At 50.5% G+C, this 26,449-nt stretch overlaps 1 protein-coding gene and 1 pseudogene across 1 annotated transcript in view; both read right to left on the bottom strand.

Annotated features, from left to right (window-relative positions):
• Positions 1 to 811: 811 nt before the first annotated feature.
• Positions 812 to 22,156, bottom strand: LOC105469375 (E3 ubiquitin-protein ligase TRIM65-like; annotated as a pseudogene).
• Positions 21,984 to 26,449, bottom strand: part of LOC105469148 (potassium channel tetramerization domain containing 2) — an 18,552-nt gene continuing 14,086 nt past the window's right edge. The window contains exons 5-6 of the mRNA XM_011719790.3: positions 25,920 to 26,045; positions 21,984 to 24,855 (exon numbers count right to left, since the gene is read on the bottom strand). Of these exons, the coding sequence (XP_011718092.2) occupies positions 24,826 to 24,855; positions 25,920 to 26,045 (156 nt within the window). The 3' untranslated portion in view covers positions 21,984 to 24,825. The remainder of the gene's footprint in view (positions 24,856 to 25,919; positions 26,046 to 26,449) is intronic.

Below are 26,449 nucleotides of genomic sequence, written 5' to 3'. Positions count from 1 at the left end.
GGCTCCATGGTGTGCCCAAATCTTCGGCTTCCCCAGACGGAGGAGCTGAGTTCTCAGTCATGGCCTGGCCAGGGTCCCCTGGCAGTGTTTCGGCCTGGGTTCAGCCTCTGGTTGGATGGCAGAGGCCTGGATATGTACGTAGTCCCTCTGCAGTGAGCAGTGCTACCTTCTGAGAGCTGAGTGGGTTGGTGATGGCTGGGGATGGGGGAGCAGCTTTTAGCAGCATTCAGCAGGGTGGAGGGGGTTTAAGGTTTACCCACCCACGACAGTGTGACACCCCCTCTAGGCTGTAAAACACCAGCTGAGTGAGCAGCTCTGCTCTGGGCAGCAGGGGCAGCAGCCCCACCCCTGCCTGTGCTTGGGTCCCCAGCCCATCATTTTTGGATCTGAGGTAGGCCTGGGCTCCTCCAGTTTAACCTCTCAGGCGACAATGAAGCCACTCAGACAGCCCACCCGTACCCCAATCCATCTGGCGCCATCTCTCAGTCTGACCACCTGGCTCAAACGTTGCCCACTCTCAAACATCAAAGCCTTTGGGACAGGCCTCAGCGCCACCGGCGAAGACCAGCCTGGAGAACCAAAGCCAGGGGACTCTGCTGGGATGGGGTTTGGGAGTGGGCTGTGCACCGCAGTCAGGAATCCCCCACCCACAAGGCCACAGGGACTGTCCCCCGTCCCTGGGGTAACTCTAGCCGGATTAGAGCCCTCCTGTGGCTGTGGCGAGAAAGGGTCGCCCGCGTTTTGGGAGGTGGGATCCTGCAGGGCCGGGGACCCTCCTGGCGCGCTAGCCAGCGCTTAGATAAGTTCAGGTTTATTTATGGGGGACTGCCACGGGAGGCTTGGGCTCCGGGCGCCGCTTGAGCGTGGCCGAGGCGCCGCTGCTGACCATGACCGCGGGGTAGAGCGGCTCGAGGAAGGCAGTCAGGAAATGATAGAAGAGGCTGGCGCCACCCGCCAGGCCGTAGGACAAGCAGCGGGCGCCGCAGTCGAGCGCCACGCCCAGCGTGCGGTGGTAAGCTCCGTGCAGCACGGTCTGCGCATTGTCGTGCCACACCAATAACTTGAGCGAGTCCCACTCCAGGCACTACGAGTAGGGGTTGCGGCTCGGCAGGTAGACCACGCTGCGGCGCGGGCGGCCGCCGAGCCGGGAGCTGCGGCGGTAGGTGACTCCCAGGCACACCCACGAATTGGACACCTCCACCTCCCAGTAGTGGTGGCCCTCGGACAGGCCGCGGGAGCACAGCACCTGCGGCCACTGCTTGAAGCCTAGGAAGGGGCCGCCCCCTGGCAGGGGCTCCAGGAGGATCCCCAGGTTCAGCATGGAGCGGGTCTCCTAGAGCAGGAACATCACCGGCTGTAGTGGGGTCAAAGTTCAGGTTGCAGTAACCTGTAGGGTGGCGATGGGGAAGCCAGATCAGCAGCCTTCATTCAGGGCAGGACGCTGGGTTGCAAGGCATTTGCATACAAGTCAGGGGATGCTTCCATCCACGCTCCTGTCCACACATTCAGCCTGATGCTCAGACACAGCCTGGAGGGTGAGTGGGTGCTGCCCAAGGTCGCCCTCCTCCCCCGCCATCAGACCCTAACATCATCTCCCTTTGTATTTGTTCAGGCACACAAGACTGAGTGGGGGCCCGGTGAGGTGGCTCATGCCTGTAATCCCAGCACTTTGAGAGTCCAAGGCGGATGGATCACTTGAGGTCAGGAGTTCAAGACCAGCCTGACCAACATGGTGAAACTCCATCTCTAATAAAAATACCAAAAAAATGGCAAGACATGGTGGCGGGCACCTGTAGTCCCAGCTACTCGGGAGGCTGAGGCAGGAGTATCACTTGAACCCAGGAGGTGGGGGTTGCAGTGAGCCGAAATGATGCCATTGCACTACTCCAGCCTGGAAGACAGATCAAGACTGTCTCAAAAAAAAAAAAAAAAAAAAAAAAAAAAAAAAAAATGCCAGGCACAGTGGCTCACACCTGTATTCCCGTAATCCCAGCACTTTGAGAGCTGGTTGAAGAAGCTGAGGCCCACGTCCAGCAGCCGGGTCCAGAGCTCAACCAGGTCTCTGGCAGCTAGGGGAAGCTCTGCGTTTCCTCACAGTTGATGCCCATCAGGGGTTCCATGCAGGCTGAGAACTGCTTCAGTCAGAGGATCTCCTGGATGCAGGGAGGGGCCAGAGGTACCACCTGTTAGCCAGGAACCACACAGATGCCAGGGGCCCAGAGGCCTCCAGAGTCATGGGCCTGTGGAGCAGAAGCTCCCCCTTTCCAAACCTGGGCATCTCCTTTTCCTCCTCCTAGCTGTTTGGACATCAGAGGTCAGGGCTTTGCCAAGGACTTGGCCACTGTGGCCTAGTGTGGATTAGGCAAAGGGGATTTTCAGAAAATGATGGGACTATTTTAGTTGCGCCTTGAACTGCTTAATAAAAGCCATTGCCAAATGCTTCCCATTGTGCACAGGGGACAAGGTGAGCGGTTGCCCTAGACATCTGCCCAGGGTATGATGGCAGCTTAAAGGAAGCTGGAGTTCCCAAGCACAGGGAACTCCAGTCCAGACCCCGTCCCGAAAAGGCTGCTGCTTGGCCCCACCGGCTACTTACAGCAGCATCAGTCCAGGCTTCAGGGCCAGGCCAGGATTGGGGAAGCCAAAGGGATTTCACGATTCTTGTTTTTTGAGACAGGGTCTTAGTTTGTTGCCCAGACTGGAGTCCAATGGTGCAGTCTTGGGTCACTGCAACCTCCACCTCCTGGGCTGGAAAAAGGATTTCATTCCAGGCTATATAGATTGTTCTGGCCTCACTCTCAGCCACGATCCAGGGAAGTCTGGAGAAATTTAGACTGTGTTAGATGCCTGGAATCCCATGTGTTCCAGGGAAACCAAGGCAGGAAAGTTAGGGTAAGGCTGAGCTCTGAAGTGGAGAAAGCCAAGGGTGTTGGTGCAAGCTCGAGACAGAAGACCTGGAATGGGGAGGCTCCCTGAGGCAGGGGAATGGACACAGTGATGCACCCTAAAGGCTGATCTAGTGTGTGTGTTTTTTTTTGAGACACAGTTGCGCTCTTGTTGCCCAGGCTGGAGTGCAATGGTATGATCTTGGCTCACTGCAACCTCTGTCTCCAGGGTTCAAGCGATTTTCTTGCTTCAGCCTCCTAAGTAGGCGCCTGCCACCACGCCTGGCTAAATTTTGTATTTTTAGTAGAGATGGGATTTCACCATGTTGGTCAGGCTGATCTCAAACTCCTGACCTCCGGTGATCCTCCCGCCTCGGCTTCTCAAAGTGTTAGGATTACAGGCATGAGCCACCACACCTGACCGAGATCTGACGTGTTTGTGGGTGGAGGGAGAGTGGAAGTTGTGATGGGGCCTGAGCCAGAGGCAGAGGGGTGGGACCTTGCCTGCAGAAGTTGCCGGTCGCTTTGGTTGATGAGCAGGGTGTCTGCCTCCAGCTTCAGGAACTGGTTGTGGCTCTGCTGAATAGAGCTGCTCAGTATCCCCAGGGCGGCCGCTTCCTCTTTCTCCAGGAAACCCAAGATCTGCATCTGCAGCTGTTCGACCTCCTGGATGATCTCTGAGAAGCGGGTGTTCACCTCACCTCGCATTGGCTGGATCAGTTTCTGGATGTTGTGGGGTGTGGAGAGAGGCGTCTGTGAGCTCCACTCCAGCAACCCGACTGTCACAGCCCGGAGCCCACGTAGGCATCCTATCCCTGCCTGCCTGGTCCCACACCATCCACTCCAAGTCCTGAGAAGTCCCTGCAGCCCGATGCAGGGCGCTGGGGAGCCTGGGCCTGGGGTGGGGTGGGCCAGCCTTATCGAGAGAAAGGCCACCCGGCCCTGGTGCTTTTCACTGTCAGCGGCGATGATCAGCATCTGGTTCTCCACAGTGTCCTGGACCTTTTGAACCTCTACCTAGGGTAGAGTGTTGGGAGAGAGGAGAAGGGGCCCCTGATTCAGAGAAGTGGCCTTGGAGAAGCCCTTCTGCAAACAGGCCCATGTCCGAGCCCAGCAGAAACATCCCCCATGCATTCATCTGCTCAGCTTAATGAGGATGAGAGCCCAGTGCTGGATGGCCCACGGTCTAGCCCTCCGCTTGGAGGGCTGCTCCCACTTGCTGAGAGCCTGTCTCTGTTAGAAGGAATCACGTTATTTGCTTCTGACAGTGATGATCATAGGGTTTCAGGCCACAGGAAGGGGTCTTGGAGAGCTCTGGGAGGCAATAGGGCCAGGAGGGGCGTAGCAGGTATACAGCCATGTGGGTGCCCTGGGGCAGTGCTGCCAGGCCCCAGTCCCACATAAGCCTATAGTCACTACCTACCCTAGCAACGGGCATTTTCATTGTTATATTACACAACAGTGCGATTCCAAGTGCTGTCCACTAACCACTGCTGGCCCTTAGCAACATAAGCTCATGCCAGGTTGTAAATCAATATAGTCCTTCTTTCACTGACAAAGTCTTCTTTTTTTTTTCAGGCAGGGTCTCGCTTTGTCCCCCGGGCTGGAGCACAGTGGTGCAATCTCAGCTCACTGCAACCTCTGTCTGCTTCCCCGGCTCAAGCCATCTTCCCACCTTAAGCCATCTTCCCACTTCAGCCTCCTGAGTAGCTGGGACTACAGGTGTGCACCACCACGCCAGGCTAATTTATCTACTTTTTGTAGAGATGGGGTCTTGCCATGTTGCTCAGGCTGGTCTCAAACTCCAGAGCTCAAGTGATCATCCTGCCTCAGCCTCCCAAAGTACTGGGATTACAGGCGTGAGCCACCACACCCAGCTGTTTTACAAAATATTTTTTTTTTTTAGACAGAGTCTCGCTCTGTCGCCCAGACTGGAGTGCAGTGGCACCATCTCGGCTCACTGCAAGCTCCACCTCCCGGTTCATGCCATTCTCCTGCCTCAGCCTCCCGAGTAGCTGGGACTACAGGCGCCCGCCACCATGCCCGGCTAATTTTTTATATTTTTAGTAGAGACGGGGTTTCTTTTTTTTTTTTTTTTTTTTTTTTGAGACGGAGTCTCACGCTGTTGCCCAGGCTGGAGTGCAGTGGCGCGATCTCGGCTCACTGCAAGCTCCGCCTCCTGGGTTCACGCCATTCTCCTGCCTCAGCCTCCTGAGTAGCTAGGACTACAGGCGCCCGCCACCGCGCCCGGCTAATTTTTTGTATTTTTAGTAGAGACGGGGTTTCACTGTGGTCTCGATCTCCTGATCTTGTGATCCGCCCGCCTCGGCCTCCCAAAGTGCTGGGATTACAGGCTTGAGCCACCGCGCCCGGCCTAGAGACGGGGTTTCACCATGTTAGCCAGGATAGTCTTGATCTCCTGACCTCGTGATCCTCCCGCCTTGGCCTCCCAAAGTGCTGGGATTACAGGTGTGAGCCACAGTGCCCGGCTACAAAATCTTGCAATGAAAAAAGTGTTAGCCAGGCGAGGTGGCTCACGCCTGTAATCCCAACACTTTGAGAGGTCAAGTGGGGGTAGATCACCTGAGGTTAGGAGATAGAGACCATCCTGGCTAACATGGTGAAACCCCATCTCTACTAAGTACAAAAGTTAGCTGGGTGTGGTGGCATGTGCCTGTAATTCCAGGTACTCGGGAGTCTGAGGCAGGAGAATCCCTTGAACCTGGGAGGTGGAGATTGCAGTGAGCCGAGATTGCACCACTGCACTCCAGCCTGGCAACAGAGCGAGACTGCGTCTCAAAAAAAAGTGTCAGGCCGGGCGCGGTGGCTCACGCCTGTAATCCCAGCACTTTGGGAGGCCGAGGCGGGTGGATCACGAGGTCGGGAGATCGAGACCATCCTGGCTCACACGGTGAAACCCCGTCTCTACTAAAAATTAAAAAAATTAGCCAGGCGTGGTTGCAGGCGCCTGTAGTCCCAGCTACTCAGGAGGCTGAGGCAGGAGAATAGGAAAATGGCGTGAACCCGGGAGGTAGAACTTGCAGTGAGCAGAGGTTGTGCCACTGCACTCCAGACTGGGCGACAGAGTGAGACTCTGTCTCAAAAAAAAATTTAAAAAAAGGTGTCGGCTAGGCGCAGTGGCTCACACCTATAATCCCAGTACTTTGGGAGGCTAAGGCAGGCAGATCACAAGGTTAGGCGTTTGAGACCAGCCTGGCCAACATGATGAAACCCCGTCTCTACTAAAAATACAAAAATTAGCCAGGCATGGTGATGCCTGCCTGTAATCCCAGCTACTCAGGAGGCTGAGGCAGGAGAATAGCTTGAACCTGGGAGGCAGAGGTTGCAGTGAACCAAGATCGCCTCATTGCACACCAGCCTAGTCAACAGAGCAAGACTCTGTCTCAAAAAAAAAAAAAATATATATATATATATATATATATGTATATATATGCAAATATAGGCCGGGCGTGGTGGTGCATGCTTGTAATCCCAGCTACTTGGGAGGCTGAGGCAGGAGGATTGCTTGAACCTGAGAGGTGGAGGTTGCAGTGAGCTGAGATTGAGTTACTGCCCTCCAGCCTAGGCAACAGGGCGAGACTCTGTCTCAAAATAAATAAATAAATATATATATAATAGAATATAGTAAACACAATTTGATTTCTTTTTTTTTCTGAGACGGAGTCTCGCTCTGTCACCCAGGCTGGAGTATAGTGGCACAATCTCGGCTCACTGCAAGCTCCACCTCCCAGGTTCACACCATTCTCCTGCCTCAGCCTCCTGAGTAACTGGGACTACAGGTGCCCGCCACCACGCCTGGATGATTTTTTGTATTTTTAGTAGAGACGGGGTTTCACCATGTTAGCCAGGATGATCTCGATCTCCTGACCTCATGATCCGCCCGCCTTGGCCTCCCAAAGTGCTGGGATTACAGATGTGAGCCACCACGCCTGGCCGTTACTTCTTTTTTTTTTGAGACAGAGTCTCACTCTGTTGCCCAGGCTGGAGTGCGGTGGTGCAATCTTGGCTCACTTCAACCTCTGCCTCCCAGATCAAGCAATTCTTGATTCTCATGCCTCAGCCACTTGAGTAGCTGTGATTACAAGCATGCACCACCATGTCTGGCTAATATATATATATATTTTGGTGTATTTTAGTAGAGACAGGATTTCTCCATGTTGGCCAGACTCGTCTTGAACTCCTGGCCTCAAATGATCTGCCTGCCTCGGCCTCCCAATGTTCTGGGATTACAGGCATGAATCACCACTCCCAGCCTTAAACACAATTTGAAAATGGAGGCGGCCTGGCATGGATGCTCACGCCTGTAATCCCAGCACTTTGGGAGGCTGAGGCGGGTGGATCACCTGAGATCAGGAGTTCAAGATTAGCCTGGCCAACATGGTGAAATCCGGTCTCTACAAAAAATAAAAAAATTAGCTGGGCAAAGTGGCAGATGCCTGTAATCTCAGCTACTTGGGAGGCTGAGGCAGAAGAATCGCTTGAACCCAGGAGGCAGAGGTTGCAATGAGTTGAGATCGTGCCATTATACTCCAGACTGGGTGACAAGAGAGAAATTCCGTCTCAAAAAAAAAAAAAGAAAAAAAAAGAAAGAAAGGAAAATGGAGGAAAGTGGGGAGGATTCACACAACCTGAAGTGAAGCACTTGTATTTTGATATGTTGATATAGGTTCCATACATACAATTCCCCATCCTTATTTAACTCACTAGTACCTTTTGATGTCACAACATGACGCCGGTGACCATGACTTTAATAGCTGCTTGATTTTCTTCCAAGGAAATGTGAAAAAAATAATGTCTTCATTTAGAAATATGACTGATGGGGGCTTGGCAGGGATTACTAGGCTCCGAAAGACGCTGTGTCATCTTCCAGCCCAACTGTCCACATTTAGAAGTGACAACATTCATGAACTAAGTCAACATCCACCAAAAATAACGTAAGATAAAGCTTACCGTTTTGGAACATGGAAATGACACACACAGACCTCACCCACCAATCTCTAAGCTGGGACAACAAACGCTTGCAATGAAACTTCTCCAAAATGTCAAATTAGCATATTCTTTCCCTCAATATAAAGTTTCAATAAACTTGACTCAATCTGCTTTTATTTTAAAAACCTAACAAAAGATGTATTTAAATCCTTGAAAAAAATTAACTTTAGGCGGGGTGCGGTAGATCAGGCCTATAATCCCAGCAGGTTGGGAGGCCGAGGCGGGTGGATCACCTGAGGTCAGGAGTTCGAGACCAGCCTGACCAACATGGTGAAACCCCCCCCCCCCCGTCTCTACTAAAAATACAAAATTAGGCAGGCATGGTGGCACATGCCTGTATCCCAGGTACTCGGGAGGCTGAGGCAGGAGAATCACTTGAACCCGGGATGTGGAGGATCGTGCCATTGCACTCCAGCCTGGGCAACAAGTGTGAAACTCTGTCTCAAAAAAAAAAGAAAAATTAACTTTATACTGTGTACACAAATAAATTTCTCTTATACAGCTAAATATGGTTACACACTTTGTTTAAAAAATGTTTTTTCCACTAATGACACTTCACATGTATTTCTACATAAACTATCTTTTCATTCTTCTGGGAATGTGTCCTAAGAGCTGACAGATGGACAGTTGAAAATGCCCTCACACAGCTGGGCATAGTGGCTCAGGACTGTAATCCCAGTACTTTGGGAAGCCAAGGCAGGTGGATCACCTGGGGTCAGGAGTTCGAGACCAGCCTGGCCAACATGGCGAAAACCCATCTCTACTAAAAATACAAAAATTAGCTGGGTGTGGTGGCAGGTGTCTGTAATCCCAGCTACCTTGGGAGGCTGAGGCAGGGGAATTGCTTGAACCTGGGAGGTAGCAGTTGCAATGAGCCAAAATGGCGCCACTGCACTCCAGCCTAGGCAACAGAGCAAGACTTCATCAAAAAAAAAGAAGGAAAGAAAGAAAGAAAGACAGAGAGAGAGAAAGAAAGAAAGAGAAAGAAAGAGAAAGAAGGAAAGAAGAAAGAAAAAGAAAGAAGAAAGAGAGAGAGAAAGAAAGAAGAAGAGAAAGAAAAGAAAGAAAGAAAAAGCAAGCAAGCAAACAAGCAAGCAAGCAAGCTGGGTGCGGTGGCTCACATCTGTAATCCCAGCACTTTGGGAGGCCGAGGCAGCTGGCTCATGAGGTCAGGAGATCAAGACCATCCTGGTTAACACAGTGAAACCCTGTTTCTACTAAAAATACAAAAAATTAGCCAGGCGTGGGGGTGGGTGCCTGTAGTCCCAGCTACTCGGGAGGCTGAGGCAGGAGAATGACGTGAACCCGGGAGGCAGAGCTTGCAGTGAGCTGAGATAGTGCCACTGCACTCCAGCCTGGGTGACAGAGCAAGACTCTGTCTCAAAAAAAAAAAAAAAAAGAAAAGAAAGAGAAAGACAGAGAGAAAGAAAGAAAGAAACCCTCACACAACGTACCACTTTCTTCCTCAGTAGTGTTTATAAGATTTTTTTTTTTTAAGACGGTCTTGCTTTCTCGCACAGGTTGCAGTACAGTGGCACAATCATAGCTCACTGCAGCCTCAACCTCCTTACTAGCTAGGATTCCAGATGCACGCCACCATATCTGGCTAATTAAAAAAAAAATTTTATGGCAATGAGATCTCATTATGTTGCCCAGGCTGGTCTCAAACTCCTGGGCTCAAGCAATCCTCCTGCCTCGGCCTCGCAAAGTGCCGAGATTCCAGGCATGAGCCACTGTGTCTGGCCTGCTTCTTTTTTTATAGTTTCTATTATAGTTATTGGTTAAATTCCCAGTCTTGTGTTTTCTTTTCTTTTTTAAATTTAATTTAATTTTATTATTATTATTTTTGAGACAGAGTCTCGCTCTGTCACCCAGGCTGGAGTGCAATGGCGCAATCTCCGCTCAATGCAAGCTCCACCTCCCGGATTCACGCCATTCTCCTGCCTCAGCCTCCCGAGTAGCTGGGACTACAGGCACCCGCCACCATGCCCGGCTAATTTTTTTGTATTTTTAGTAGAGACGGGGTATCACCGTGTTAGCCAGGATGGTCTTAATCTCCTGACTTTGTGATCCGCCCGCCTTGGCCTCCCAAAGTGCTGGGATTACAGGCGTGAGTCACCACGCCCGGCCGTGTTTTCTTTTCTTGAATGCATTATGTTTATTTATTTATTTAGAGATGGCGTCTTGCTCTGTCACCCAGGCTGGAGTACAGTGGCACGATCTTGGCTCACCACTTCCTCCGCCTCCCAGATTCAAGTGGTTCTCCTGCCTCAGCCTCCTGAGTAGCTGGGGTTACAGGTGCCTGCCACCAACGCGTGGCTAATTTTTGTATTTTTAGTAGAGATGGGGTTTCACCATGTTGGCCAGGCTGGTCTCAAACTCCTGAGCTCAAGTGATCCATCTGCCTTGGCCTCCCAAAGTGTGGGATTACAGCTGTGAGCCACCATGCTGGATCCATATTTATTTTTCAATTTATATTTACTAACTCCGTTATCTGTATCCTCTTTTTCTCAATTTTATTTTTGTAGAGACGAGATCTCACTTTGTTACCTGGACTGGTCTTGAACTCCTGGGCTCAAGTGATCATCCTGCCTTGGCTTATATCTTCTTTTTTTCTTTCTTTTTCTTTTTCTTTTTTTTTTTTTTTTTGAGATGGAGTCTTGCTCTGTCGTCCAGGCTGGAGTGCAGTGGTGCGATCTCGGTTCACTGCAAGCTCCGCCTCCCGGGTTCATGCCATTTGCCTGCCTCAGCCTCTCGAGTAACTGGGACTACAGGCACCTGCCATCTCGCCCAGCTAATTTTTTGTATTTTTAGTAGAGGTGGGGTTTCACCATGTTAACCAGGGTGGTCTCAACCTCCTGACCTTGTGATCCTTAACACGGATGGTCTCGATCTCCCAACCGTGTTATCTGCCCACCTCGGCCTCCCAAAGTGCAGGAATTACAGGCGTGAGGCACCACACCCGGCCTTGGCTTATATCTTCTATGGCTATTTTCCATTTTTTCCTCCTGGTTTTTAGTCAGATCGTCTTTTGTTCTCATATGTCTGTAGTGTTTCCTTATATACCTATAATTTTATTACAAAAATTGTAAACATGGCCTGGCGCGGTGGCTCACGCCTATAATCCCAGCACTTTGGGAGGCCGATGTGAGTGGATCACGAGGTCAAGAGATTGAGACCATCCTGGCCAACATGGTGAAACCCTGTCTGTACTAAAAATACAAAAATTAGCTGGGTGTGGTGGCACACACCTGTAGCCCCAGCTACTCGGGAGGCCGAGGCTGGAGAATCCCTTGAACCTGGGAGGCAGAGGTTGCAGTGAGCCGAGATTTTGCCACTGCACTCCAGCCTGGGTGACAGAGTGAGATTTTGTCTCAGCAAAAAAAAAAAAAAGAAAAAAAGAAAAAAAAATTGTAAACATATTTAAAAGGAGAAACACAAGTAAAAAAATACTCATGTAACCTTCATTCATTTTCATCAGTTATTAACATGAAACCAATCTCTTGTTTCACTATTATCTGCTCTCATTTCTCCTTCCTTCACTGGAGTATTTAAAGCAAATGCCAAACATGAATTCCATCCACAAATATGAATGTCTTTACTTTTAAGAAGAATTCTCTCTTTTGAAAACCAAACCACAATATCATTCTCTCTCTCTCTCACGTACATATTCCTTTATATCAGTCAATGTTTAAATGTCTGTAACTGTCATATAAATGCATTTTTGCTGTTAGTTACAATCAGGATCCCCACAGGTCCTCACATTGCATTTGGTTTCTTTTTCTTTTTCTTTTTTTTGAGATGGAGTCTCGCTCTGTCGCCCAGGCTGGAGTGCAGTGGCCGGATCTCAGCTCACTGCAAGCTCCGCCTCCCAGGTTCACACCATTCTCCTGCCTCAGCCTCCCGAGTAGCTGGGACTACAGGCGCCCACCACCTCGCCCGGCTAGTTTTATGTATTTTTTAGTAGAGACGGGATTTCACCGTGTTAGCCAGGATGGTCTCGATCTCCTGACCTCGTGATCCGCCAGTCTCGGCCTCCCAAAGTGCTGGGATTACAGGCTTGAGCCACCGAGCCCGGCTCTTTTTCTTTTTTTTGAGACAGAGTCTCGCTCTGTTGCCCAGGCTGGAGTGCAGTGGCGTGATCTTGGCTCACTGCAAGCTCCGCCTCCCAGGTTTTACACCATTCTCCTGCCTCAGCCTCCTGAGTAGCTGGGACTACAGGCGTGCACCACCTACGCCCGGCTAGTTTTTTTGTATTTTTAGTAGAGACAGGGTTTCACCATTTTAGCCAGGATGGCCTCGATTTCATGACCTTGTGATCCGCCCGCCTCGGCCTCCCAAAGTGCTGGGTTTTGCATTTGGTTTCTGAATGTTCCTTAAATTTATAACAGCTCCCTTCATGGGAACATGACAAAACACCGTCTCTACAAAAAATACAAAAAAAAATTAGCCAGGCATGGTGTCTCCTGCCTCTAGTCCCAGCTACTTGGGAGGCTGGGGTGGGAGGATTACTTGAGCCCGCAAGGTTGAGGCTACAGTGAGCAGAGATCATGTTAGTGCACACTGCAGACTGGGCAACAGAGGAAGTCCCTGTCTCAAAAATAATGATAAAAATAATAGTGGGCCGGGCGTGGTGGCTCATGCCTCTAATCCCAGCACTTTGGGAGGCCGAGGCATGTGGATCAACTGAGATCAGGAGTTCAAGACCAGTCTGGCCAACATGGTGAAACCCCATCTCTACTAAGAATACAAAAATTAGCCGGGCATGGTGGCACGTGCCAGCAGTCCCAGCTACTGGGGCGGCTGAGGCAGGAGAATCACTGGAACCTGGAAGGCAGAGGTTTCAGTGAGCCAAGATCTCACCACGGTACTCTATCCTGGGTGACAGAGTGAGACTCCATCTAAAATAATAATAATAACAGCTCTTTCTCCCATGTTTTCCCCCTCGCCACTTTTTTGTTGAAGAAACAGAGTCGTTTGACCTCTGCAGTTTCCCCTTTCTGGGTGTGGCTGGTTGGATCTCCATGTACCATTTCCCCTGTTCCTCTATTCTCAGTGTTTCCTGTAAGCTGCTGGGATTCAGGTTTAGTTTTTGGCAAGCAACTTTCATGCTTGGTGTCATCTACTTCTGATTGCTTAAAATCAGAATGTCTGGCTGTCTGCCTGGTTTGTGTTGATTGTCTACTGAACATTGTGTTTGAGGAATTGGAGTGGTGATTTAAGGCTAAGGATGGTACTCTATTCCTTCAGAATGGATTTATGACTGTTACTGGCAGGAGGCTAGGGACACCAGCAATCCTAAATCACCTTAGTCCAGTCAGGGACTAAGATGACTCAAAACTGGACTCCAGTCCTTTCGGAGGTCTGGTCTCTTTTGGCTCATCCTGCCACCCGGCATGTGCTCCCTCAGGATCCCAACCCTAAGCACAGAGGCTTTGCCAGGGCCCTTCCCTGGTACAACCTGATCTTCAATATTTGTTCCATATCCCTGTGAACCAGGAGCAGCTTTGACAGCTTCTCAGATGCCCCTACCAGAATTAGCAGATCCACCAAGGAGAAAAGCCTTGAAATGCTGGGTCACTTCTCCGGGTTTCCTCCTTCTTCTTTTTTTTTTTTTTTTTTTTTTTGAGATGGAGTCTCGCTCGTCGCCTAGGCTGAAGTGCAGTGGCCCTATCATGGCTCACTGCAAGCTCTGTCTCCTGGGTTCACGCCGTTCTCCTGCCTCAGCCTCCCGAGTAGCTGGGACTACAGGTGCCCGCCACCACGCCTGGCTAATTTTTTGTATTTTTAGCAGAAAATTTTCTGCTAAGAGGTTGCAGTTTCACCGTGTTAGCCAGGATGGTCTCGATCTCCTGACCTTGTGATCTGCCCGCCTTGGCCTCCCAAAGTGCTGGGATTACAGGCGTGAGCCACCGCACTGGGCCCAGGTTTCCTTCTTCTACTGATCTTGGCCCTGTAACGCTGTGCTAGAATTCACCTGTATGCGCGTGTGCGCGCACACACACACACACCCACCCCATGTATATATGTATGTGTCTCTCTCTCTTTTTCCAGCTCTTTTCAGAGAGAATGTTGGTCAGAATTATGTGGTCCACAATCCTCAGAAATAGAGCATCATCTGGCTTTTTAAAAGCTTTTCCTTTTTTATATTTAGGGCATCTGCATATTTATTATTTATTTATTTATTTACTTACTTACTTAGAGATGGAGTCTCGCTTTGTTGCCCAGGCTGGAGTGCAGTGCATGATCTCAGCTCACTGCAATCTCTGCCTCCAGGGTTCAAGCAATTATCCTGCCTCAGCCTCCTCAGTAGCTACGACTACAGGCACGCACCACCACGCCCAGCTAATTTTTGTATTTTTAGTAGAGATGGGGTTTCACCATGTTGGTCAGGCTGGTCTTAAACTCCTGACCTTGTGATTCACCCGCCTCGGCCTCCCAAAGTGCTGAGATTACAGGAGTGAGCCACCGTACCCAGCCACAGAGTCTAACTTTTAAGTCTTTGCGTGGGGCTTGATCCAGCTGGGAGCTGCCACTCCATCCCCGCTGCCCTTGTCTGGGTTCTGCCCAATCTCTTCTGGCCTCCAGCATCCCCCATCCCATCCTGTCTTCTGCAGGCCTTCAAGACTCAGTTTCGGTTCTTCAGTGCACAGCATGGTCGTGGCACGGGGCAGCTGTGCAGCCACATGGCAGTAAGAAAGTGTATGTCTGGGCCAGGCATGGAGACTCACACCTTAATTCCAGCACTTTGGGAGGCCAAAGTGGGTGGATCACTTTAGCCCAGGGGCTTAAGACCAGCCTGGGCAACAGGGTGAAACTCTGTCTCCACTAAAAATACAAAAGCACCCGGGTGTGGTGGTTCATCCCTGTAATCCCAGCTACTTGGGAGGCTGAGGCGGGAGAATCTCTTGAACCCAAGAGGCAGAGGTTGCAGTGAGCTATCGCACCATTGCACTTCAGCCTGGGCAACAAGAGTGAAACTCCATCTCGAAAAATAAGTTAAAATAAAACATTTTTTAAAAAAGCGTATTTTTGGCTATGCACATTGGCTCATGCCTATAATCCCAGCACATTGGGAGGGTCACTTGAACCCAGGAGTTTGAGACCAGCCTGGGTGAAACCCTGTTTCTATAAAAAATATGAAAAATTAGCCAGGCATGGTGGTGCACACCTATGGTCCCAGCTACCTGGAATGCTAAGGTGGGAGGATCACCTGAGCCCAGAGAGGTCCAGGCTGCAGTGAGCTGTGATCACACCAGTGCATTGCAGTCTGGGTGACAGAGCGAGACCCTGTCTCAAAAACAAAGACAAAAACAAAAAACAAAAACAAAAAGGAAACTGGATGTTTGCTCTTGTCCTGTGATCTGTGATAGCGAAACCAGCACTGCAAGGCTTTCCAGCACTGGGCTGTCACATCCTTATCCATCTTCACGGTCTATCTAGTTCAAGAACTCTATGGCATAACCCAAAGCCATCTTTTAAAAATATGGGCTTGGCCGGGCGCAGTGGCTCAAGCCTGTAATCCCAGCATTTTGGGAGGCCGAGACGGGCGAATCACGAGGTCAGGAGATCGAGACCATTCTGGCTAACACAGTGAAACCCCATCTCTACTAAAAGAAAATACAAAAAACTAGCCGGGCGAGGTGGTGGGCGCCTGTAGTCCCAGCTACTTGGGAGGCTGAGGCAGGAGAATGGCGTAAACCCGGGAGGCGGAGCTTGCAGTGAGCTGAGATCCGGCCACTACACTCCAGCCCGGGAGACAGAGCGAGACTCCGTCTCAACAAAATAAATAAATTAATTAAAAAAAATAAAAATAAAAATATGGGCTTGTGGCTGGACATGGTGGCTCACACTTGTAATCCCAGCACTTTGGGAGGCTGAGGCGGGCAGATCACTTGAGCCCAGGAATTTGAGACCAGCATGGCCAATATGGCAAAACCCTGTCTCTACCAAAAATACAAAAATTAGCCGGGCTTTGTGGTGCAGGCCTATAATTCCAGCTACTCAAGAAGTTGAGGCATGAGAATTGCTTGAATCTGGGAGGCGGAGGTTGCAGTGAGCTGAGATAGCACCACTGCACTCCAGCCTGGGCGACAGAGCAAGAGCCTGTCTCAAAAAAAAGGGGGGTGGGGTGAGGGCTTGTTAGCTGTACATCCCAACTGAGCAAAGCAGGGCATTTTTTTGTTTTGTTTTGTTTTTTGAGATGGAGTCTCACCCTGTCACCCAGGCTGGAGTACAGTGGTGCCATCTTGTCTCACTGCAATCTCTGCCTCCTGGATTCAAGTGATTCTCCTGCGTCAGCCTCCCCAGTAGCTGGGATTACAGGTGCCTGCCACCACACCCAGCTAGTTTTTTTTTTTTTTTTTTTTTTTTTTTTTTTGAGACGGAGTTTCAATCTTGTTGCCCAGGTTGGAGTGCAATGGCATGATCTCAGCTCACTGCAACCTCTGCCTTCCGGGTTCAAGCGATTCTCCTGCCTCAGCCTCCCAAAGTGCTGGGTTACAGTCGTGAGCCACCACACTCAGCCTAATTTTTGTATTTTTAGTAGAGACAGGGTTTCACTATATTGGCCAGGCTGGTCTTAAACTCTTGACCTCAGATGATCCACCAGCCTCGGCCTCCCAAAGTGCTGGGATTATAGGCATTAGCCACCATGCTGGCCAGCAGGGCATATTTTGAGAATGTTTTGCTCTTGATTTGCCAATTGCGTAGATAGTACAATGTGTGTAAAGTTATCAGAATGAAATGTGAGTAGAAGCAATGAAACAGTAGTCCAATCTTGGGCAAAAAACAACCCAATAATTTGTTATTTCTTTGAGACAGGATCTTGCTCTGTCACCCAGCCCAGGCTGGAGAGCAGTACCATCACATCAGTTCACTGCAGCCTTGACCTCCCAGGCTCAAGCAATCCTTTCACCTCAGCCTCTCAAGTACCTGGGTCTATAGGTGTGAGCTACCGCTCCTGGCCAAGAATATTTTTTTTTCTTATTTTTTTTTGAGACAGGGTTCCTTGCTGTGTTGCCCAGGCTGGAGTATAGTGGCACAATCATAGCTCCCTGCAGCCTTGAATGTGATCCACCTGCCCCGGCCTCCCAAAGTGCTGGGATTACACGAATGAGCTACTACACCTGGCCAATATTTTATTTTTATTTATTTATTTATTTTTGAGACAGAGCCTCACTCTGTTGCCCAGGTTGGAGTGAGTGCAGTGGCATGATCTTGGCTCACTACAACCTCTGCCTACTGGGTTCAAGTGATTCTCCTGCCTCTGCCTCCTGAGTAGCTGGAATTACAGGTACCCGCCGCCATGCCTGGCTCATTTTTGTATTTTAGTAGAGACGGGATTTCACCATATTGGCTAGACTGGTCTCAAACTCCTGACCTCAGGTGATCTGCCCACCTTGGCTTCCCAAAGTGCTGGAATTACAGGCGTGGGCCACCACGCCCGGCCCTGATCTTTTTTTTTTTTTTTTTTTAAATTGGGCAGACCTCTGAATCAGAATAAGTTCAGAAAGATTCTGGGAAATCCATGATCTTAATGAAAGTATGTTTTAACTACAAATTAAAATGAAAATAGAAAACTTAGAAGCAGTTTAATTTCCCTATATAGAAAACTGATCAAGGAATTAATTTGGCTTCACAGAGTAACAGTTTACTCCAGGGGGAAGCTTTACTGATGAAAATCTTTCTGTATGGTGTGATTCTTATTAAAAATTTAGCTCTGTGCTGCCACCTAGGCTTTATGGCTGAGGAGATCCAGTGATATTGGAATTATCTCCTGCCAGTACAGATGCTGTATCAGAGCCTCCTGCAAGCCCCAGCTGGATTGTGGCCATGCAGAACTCCAGGGTTTTGGGCAGATCCATGTCCTCTTTTGCAAATAACTACTTTACTGGGCCCTGGCAGAGACGGAACACCTAGTTCATGGGACATCAAGTGACTCTGTGGCCTGAGCTGCCCGTCACCAACTAGGTGTTGTGTATTTACACCAACCCAATTAGGAGTAATTAACAAAAATTTTTTTCTTTTGTAGAGACAGCTCTTGCTATATTGCCCAAGATGGTCTTGAGCTCCTGGCCTCAAGTAATCCTCTCGCCTCAACCTCCCAAAGTGCTGGGATTACAGGTGTGGGCCATGGTACCTGGCCAATTTTTTTGTTTGTTTAAGAGACAGGTCTGGCTGGGCACAGTGGCTCACGCCTGTAATCCCAGCACTTTGGGAGGCCGAGCCGGGCAGATCACGAGGTCAGGAGATCAAACCATCCTGGCCAACATGATAAAACCTTGTCTCTACTAAAAATACAAAAATTAGCTGGGCATGGTGGCAGGCGCCTGTAATCCCAGCTACTCGGGAGGCTGAGGCAGGAGAATTGCTTGAACCCGGGAGTCAGAGGTTGCAGTGAGCTGAGATGATGCCATTGCACTCCAGCCTGGGCAACAAAAGCAAAACTCTGTCTCAAAAAAAAAAAAGAGACAATGTCTCACTCTGTGTCTCAGGCTAGAGAGCATAGCTCACTGCAGCTCTGAAATCCTTGGCTCAAATGATCCTCCCACCTCAGCCTCCTGAGTAGCTGGAACTACAGGCATGTGTCACCACACCTGGCTAATTAAAAAAAAAAAAAATTGTAGGCCAGGCGCGGTGGCTCATGCCTGTAATCCCAGCACTTTGGGAGGCCGAGGCGGGTGGATCACGAGGTCAGGAAATCGAGACCATCCTGGCTAACATGGTGAAACCCCGTCTCTACTAAAAATGCAAAAAATTAGCCAGGCGTGGCGGTGGGCGCCTGTAGTCCCAGTTACTTGGGAGGCTGAGGCAGAAGAATGGCGTGAATCCCAGAGGCGGAGCTTGCAGTGAGCCGAGATCATGCCACTGCACTCCAGCCTGGGTGACTGAGCGACACTCTGTCTCAAAAAAAAAAAATTGTATAGATGGGGCCTATGTTGCCCATCCTGGTCTTGAACTCCTGGCCTCAAGCAGTCCTCCTACCTCAGCCTCCTAAAGTACTGGGATTCCAGGTGTGAGCCTGGCAATTAGGAGCAATTAACATAGCCCCGAAATAGTGACTGTCTCCGAGACAGGGATACAATGACTTGGCACTTCGTGTTTATTTTATTTGCTTGTAGAAGGGCAGTTGTATCTTGTTCCGTGGAGGCATGAAGTTGTTTTTCACCATCCTTTTTTTTTCCTTTTTTTTCGAGATGGAGTTTCGCTCTTGTTGCCCAGGCTCAAGTGCAGTGGCATGATCTCGGCTCACTGCAACCTCTGTCTCCTGAATTCAAGAGATTTTCCTGGCCGGGCGCGGTGGCTCAAGCCTGTAATCCCAGCACTTTGGGAGGCCGAGGCGGGCGGATCACGAGGTCAGGAGATTGAGACCATCCTGGCTGACACGGTGAAACCCCGTCTCTACTAAAAAATACAAAAAAAACTAGCCGGGCGAGGTGGCGGGCGCCTGTAGTCCCAGCTACTGGGGAGGCTGAGGCAGGAGAATTGCGTGAACCTGGGAGGCGGAGCCTGCAGTGAGCTGAGATCCGGCCACTGCACTCCAGCCTGGGTGGCAGAGCGAGACTCCGTCTCAAAAAAAAAAAAAAAAGAGATTTTCCTGCCTCAGCCTCCAGAGTAGCTGGGATTACAGGTGCCCGCCACCACGCCTGGCTAATTTTTTGTATTTTTAGTAGAGACGGGGTTTCATCATGTTGGCCAGGTTGGTCTCGAACTCCTGACCTCAGGTGATTCACCTGCCTTGGCCTCCCAAAGTGCTGGGATTATAGGCTTGAGCCACCACATCCAGCGTTTTTCACCATCCTATGCAAGTTCAAGTATGTGCAGAAGCAGGTACATGTGAGAGGAACCAAAGAGGTGGACTGAACCAATCACCCCATTGTCTCTCAGCCCCAAACCCACCCTCTGAACTCTGCTCCGAGCCACATTTTCCCCCTCCTAGCTCAACCTGGTAGGACAGGCTGAGGGAGACTGCAGACCGAGAGGAAAAAAGGAGGGACGATATATTTCCTGTTGTCAGCCAAACCACAGAACACTGCTATGTGCTGGCATAGCTGATTCCAGGAGTGGCGCTGGTTTCTTGGTGGTTTCTCCACCCTCTGAGAGGCAGCAGTTGCCACTGGCCAGCACCTCCTTCTCCACCAGATCCCTCCTCTTGAGTCTCCATTTTATTTTATTTGAGACACAATCTCTGTCACCCAGACTGGAGTGCAGTGGTGCGATCTCGGCCCACTGCAACCTCCACCTCCCGGGTTCAAGCAATTCTTGTGCCTCAGTCACCCAAGTAGTTGGGCTTACAAGTGTGCGCCACCATGCCCAGATAATTTTTGTATTTTTAGTAGAAACAGGGTTTCACCATGTTGGCCAGGCTGGTCTCAAACATGTGACCTCAAGTGATCTGCCTGCCTCGGCCTCCCAAAGTGCTGGGATTACGGGTGTGAGCCACCATACCTGGCCTTATTTTATTTTTAAATTTAATTTTATGTAGAGACAGAGTCTCACCATGATGCCCAGGCTGATCTCACACTCCTCGGTTCAAGCAATCCTTCCAGCTTGGCCTCCCAAAGTGCAGATGAATCTCCCTTTTATTGAGACGGAATCTCGCTCTATCACCCAGGCTGGAGTGCAGTGGCGGGATCTCAGCTCTCTGCAAGCTCCTCCTCCCGGGTTTACGCCATTCTCCTGCCTCAGCCTCCCGAGTAGCTGGGACTACAGGCGCCCACCACCTCGCCCGGCTAGTTTTTTTTTGCATTTTTTAGTAGAGACGGGGTTTCACCGTGTTAGGCAGGATGGTCTCGATCTCCTGACCTCGTGATCCGCCCATCTCGGCCTCCCAAAGTGCTGGGATTACAGGCAGAGTTTTGCTCCTGTTGCCCAGGCTGGAGTGCAGTGGCATGATCTCGGCTCACTGCAACCTCCACCTCTCAGGTTCAAGCGATTCTCCCGCCTCAGCCTCCTGCACAGTTCGTTTGGCTAATTTTGTATTTTTTAATAGAGATGGGGTTTCTCCACATTGGTCACGCTGGTTTCGAACTCCCGACCTCAGGTGATCCACCTGCCTCGGCCTCCCAAAGTGCTATTACAAGGGTGAGCCACCGTGACCGGCCAAATCTCCGTTTTAATAATCCCAATGTCTTCCCACTGTTCTCAGGTCCCAGGAGTAATGACTGCACCCGGCAATCCCCACATCTGTGATGCCTCAGTGTCCACTCCTGCCCTTTCTCCACTACCAGTTAACAACTGCTGTGGTCTCTCAATTGGACCCTGACGGATGCACCCACATATCCCGTTCACTAAACTGTGTGAGTCCATTTTGTCTCCCTATCTTAAAGTGCTGTCCGGAAGGGACTAACACCTTCTGAGGATCCCACGCCCTGCCTGATGCTGAAGTGATACTTGTTTGTTGGTTACTTGTCACCAAATGTTTCTCATTCATCCTCTTCCTTGTACCTAGTCACTCACTCTCTTCCAGAAAGACTTGTCCCTTAAAAACCATCTCATGGCCGGGGATGGTGGCTCATGCCTGTAATCCCAGCACTTTGGGAGGCCAAGACAGGAGGATCACCTGAGGTCAGGAGTTCGAGACCAGCCTGGCCAACATGGCAAAATACTGTCTCTACTAAAAATACAAAAATTAGCCAGGCATGCAGGCAGGCACCTGTAATCCCAGCTACTCAGGAGGCTGAGGGAGAATTGCTTGAACCCGGGAGGCAGAGGTTGCAGTAAGCCGAGATCACAACACTGCACTCTAGCCTGGGCGACAGAGTGAGACTCCATCTTGGGGGTAAAAAAAAATCTCACACTCCTCCCCTTGTCTCTTTCCAGCTCTCTGGTGGGCAGCCCATCTGTCCCACCTTCTGTTTCTCTGCATTCTCTGGATCTTTTCAGATTCAGTAAAATGAAACAGAGGAGGCAGAAGCTCCAATACCCACTTTGGCGGTTTCAGTAGCAGGAGAAACGGACTTGGTTAGCTGACCCGGTGAGAAAGGTAGTTAAGTCATCTCCTGAGACCCGTGAGAGAACCATCGACAGGAAGTGACAGTGGGAACCGGGAGACTACAGTAATGGAAAACACCAGAGTTCTTGAGATTCAGAAGTTTGTTTCGTATCTTTATTCACAAAAAAAAGTCACAGCATTTCAGACTATTCAAACACACAAACAGGAACAGAGGGTGCCCACCAGTGACAGCCTCGTCCCTAAGGTCTGGATCAAAGGCCACGCTGGACGGTGGGGTGTCCTCTCGGGCCTCCTCTCTCAGCATCCCGTGGCTCCCTGCCCCCGGCCTCACTGACACCCCCAAGAGCAGTTACAACTGTGCAGAAACAAAGCCACTTTAGAGGAGGCTGGGTCCTACTTCATTGCCATGGAAAAAGGCCAGATTCTGAGGAAAAGACAGAATCAGTGCTACTGTGTCATCAGCTGGGGGATGCTGGGCACTCCTGGGCCTGGCTGGCATCACCTGTGTCCCAGACCCAGGGCAGAGAAAAAGACAGGACCCTCCCCACTTCGCAGTACTGGGCAGCGGAGTGTGGGTCACTGGTCACGTGACAGCCCCAAACTGACACGCAGACCTCTCTGACGTGATCAGCCAGACACTCGGAGGGCACAAGGCTTTCAAGCAAGAACACCAGCCTGGTTCCTAAAGGGGGTGGGTGAACAACGCTCCCAGAAATCTTAGGAAACCAGAGTTCTGGAGCACTGGAACAATACAGGTGTCATCGGGTTGCAGCGAGGAGGGAAACTTGGTGAACACCAGCCCTCCGAGAGGGCGGAAATACCACTCCTGTCTATTTCTCGGAGCACGTGCCTTGGGGCTCAGGAGCAGTCTTTTCATGAGGGCAACTGTGGAATCTAAGAGGAATGAAGGAAACGGCGCCCTCAGGAGGTGCTCAACATTGGTGTCTGCCCCCCAGGCCTCCTTGCTGAACCTGGTGAGAAAGCTGGGGTTGGTCTAGGAGCCCCAGCCCACGCTGATCAGGCATGCCCCAGGAAAGCAGATAGGGACAAGCGCCTCAACAGGACTGGGCACGAGGCCACAAACCAAGCTGCTTTTCCTCTGTCAGTCTGACATTACTCACTGGACCTGGCCAAGGAGCACCTCTTCCAAAGTCTTCCATCCTACCTGGCTCAGAGCAGTCCTTCCCGTGATCACTACTTTCCTTGGCTACATCTTTGTTTTTTTTTTCTCTGAAAGATATAACTGGATGGATGCCTGTGACTGTTGAAGGGGTGGCTGTTTTTACTGAGGATGGCAGTTCATCTAACATTTTACAGCTGTAAAATGTGGCGTGTAGATGTGTAGACATTGATGCGTCAGCAGAAACCCCTGTATACCAGGTTCTATGCTATGCTACAAACACAGAGAAACAAGGAGAGTGAGGGTCCTAGGGAAAAGTTAAGCCATCTGGGCATGGTCAGGTCAGAAGCTCAAAAGACATTTGGCAGAGTCTGTAGTCATTTCCAGAAATTACTACCCAGACACACCTTGGCAAGCAGGTAAGCTGTGGAGCACAGAGAACATCACCTCGGAAGGTGCCCAGGAGCACCTGGCTCGAGGAGGCTTTCATAGGAGCAGTCCCCAGAGCCCCTTCCCCTTCTCCATGCCATCTGCCATACTACTGAAAGTTATCAGGGACAGACAGGGTCCCCTGGCTCCACCGCATTCCATGACTGCTCGGCAAGACCCACGTGCTCGGAGAGAAAGTGTGGACACACGCTCTGTGGACGCAGCCCGAAAGAGGGTGCTGCCGCATCGGGATCCTCGCCAGCATGGCACTCCAGAAAAGAAAGTAACGGCGGGGGTTGGGGGTTGGCAGAGACACAGGTGGTCCCCAGGCTGCCTAGCACATACATACACACCACTGAGGACAGTACAGAGGGAAGCAGGTCCGCCAAGGTTAGAAACCAAGAGACACAAATATTGCACATTCAGTCAAGGCATTTCCAAGAGACAGTCACGGAAATAACTCTCTCTTTAAGACACAACAACATAACACATTTGGCAACTTTCAAAGAAACAGCCTTCCCCACTCCAAGCCATCAAAGGGTCCATAAGTGCCTTCATCTTTGGTCCAGTTGAAAAAGCCAGGGAAGGAAGACAGGCTCAACGGGGAGTAAGAAGAGGCTGCAGGCGCAGTTCCACCAGCTCCCTACAGCTCCCACTTGTCTGACTCAGTGCAGGACGCCGCCTGTCTCAAACCTCCTCTTGGAGGGAAAGCAAGCTCTCCAGAGGGTCCCGGCTGCTGGAGAAAACTTAGGCAAAGCTGCATGTGCTGGCAGCCGGGAGCCCCAAATCCAGAGCAATGATCACCAACCTCCAACCACAACAAAGGACACTCTATCCCTCCTTTCCTTGGAGGCTCTATTCATGGGAATGTGGGGTACTCTGGCAACTCCGTTTTACCTTAAACCTCAATTCCACAAACTGCAGCTAGAACCCTTTGCATGTGCTGCAGTTCTTTGAAGGTGCATAGGAGGGACGGTGTTCCGAAGCAGCTAATAACATCCAATGTGGCACACATAGGGTGAAACCATGGCACGGCACAGGAACAATCCTCTTTGCTCCAGCTTCCTTAAAGTACAGGCCATTTCCAAGGAGCTAGGCCTTCCGTCCTCATCCCCCAGATTCCCAAAAGGCTCCGACTGGGAACCCAGCCCAGTTGCTGTTGTAAAGATCTGTTCTAATACTGGCTAAGCAAATGAAAGCAGGTTTCTGAAAAGGTATATTCTGCAGCCAGAAGTCGCATCTGTCTTCAGAGTCCTATGGGTGGGGAGGGAGTTCCTTTAGTTTTGACCAGAACACTTCTTCACAGGGGGCCAGGCTCAGCTGTGCTTTGCAGTGGCTCGGTCACTGGACAGGAGCGAGGTTTCACTTCACAGAGGGGCTCTGCTGACTGCTCTCCTGAAGGTCTGGAGTTTTGGGGTCTTAGTTTACATCCGCGATCCTCTCTCCTGAAGAATCTGAAAGTCGGAGATGGGGGAGAGGCTGAGGCTGACGGAGAGAGAGAGGCGCCAGGGGATGCTTTCCACTGGACCCGATGAGTGGCATGATGGTCCTGTCATCCCAGAAAGCAAGCAGGGGTGCAGCCTCGGCCTCACCCGCAGTGCTTCTGGTGCGAAACTCTCTTGCTGGACACAGCTGGGTCTAAAGCTTATGTGCTGTTGGACCAAAGCTTTGCCAACTGAAAGGAAGTGGTTCCAGCTTACCTGGTATCCACGATTTAGAAGCTGTGTGTGTGGGCCGGGCGCAGTGGCTCACACCTGTAATCCCAGCACTTTGGGAGGCCGAGACGGGCGGATCACGAGGTCAGGAGATCGAGACCATCCTGGCTAACACGGTGAAACCCCATCTCTACTAAAAAATACAAAAAACTAGCCGGGCGAGGTGGCGGGCGCCTATAGTCCCAGCTACTCAGGAGGCTGAGGCAGGAGAATGGCGTGAACCCGGGAGGCGGAGCTTGCAGTGAGCTGAGATCCGGCCACTGCACTCCAGCCTGGGCGACAGAGCGAGACTCCGTCTCAAAAAAAAAAAAAAAAAAAAAAGAAGCTGTGTGTGTGTAGGAGGTGTGAGGAGGGTGCACAGTGGAGGGAAAAGAAACGGTGTCAAACAATTTTCCAGGAACTTAAGGGAGGTAAAGTTCACGAAGGTAAGAAAACACCCTTTCTCCTGAGGCAGGGAAAAAAGAACAGTTTTAAAGAACAAAGGCAAAACACTTTCCAAGTCTGAGTTCAGAAATCCTACCCTGTAGTAATTAGTGGCAACCAGCTTTTCTTTTTCATTGATTCAGCAGAGGATGGAGAAAGTCTACTCTTTTTAGGTTCGTATTTCCCAACTAAACAAACTGTCAGTGCTCCGTAAATCCCAACTGAAATTACAACAGTCAAAAAGAACAAAACGAGGGGAAAATGCAACGCTGGCTCTAGAAGGCCAGAGAAGAAGTGAGGAGCAAGAGTTCAGGAAAAGCCCACGGAGGGGGTGCGAACAAGCAAGCCAGAGGCAACTGCCCGGGGGAGGGGCTCCTTACCTTCGCCTTTTCGCTCGGCTCTATGACGATGCCGTTGGTAGAATTATTTAGTTCTCTGGAGACAACACAGAGGAATTCTGCCTGATCCTCATTGCCGTAGTTATAGGAAGATCCAATGCTGATGAGCTGATGAACCAAGAATACAGTGAACATAAACATGGCGACCTTAACATACGAAAGTGCTACACAATCACTCCTCCTCCAACTGAACTTTTGTTTTACTTCTCAAAGATTTATCCTTTATGAGTTCTCAAAGGTTTAACTCTTTATGAGTTCTCTGCGACTACCAAAGCCCCAGGGGAGAAATGGGCCTGTTCTTCATCTGGGCGTCATCGGTGAGGCCTCCCCAGGAGGGAAAGTATGAGCTCCACTGTCCCCTCACCCAAGCTCTGAAGTCCCCCCACAGTCAGTGGCAGGATTAACACGCCCACGCCCCCTCGAGCACACCCAGGGGAGACAGAACACATCTGTGAACAAAATGGACACTTGCTTCAGTCACACACAGAGCTGGCTCCTCTATCAGCAGAAGC

This window comes from Macaca nemestrina, chromosome 17 (genome assembly GCF_043159975.1).
Source record: "Macaca nemestrina isolate mMacNem1 chromosome 17, mMacNem.hap1, whole genome shotgun sequence".
NCBI classification, from domain to species: Eukaryota; Metazoa; Chordata; class Mammalia; order Primates; family Cercopithecidae; genus Macaca; species Macaca nemestrina.
Note: the sequence above shows the minus strand (reverse complement) of the source record. Positions and strands in the feature narration are given on the sequence as shown.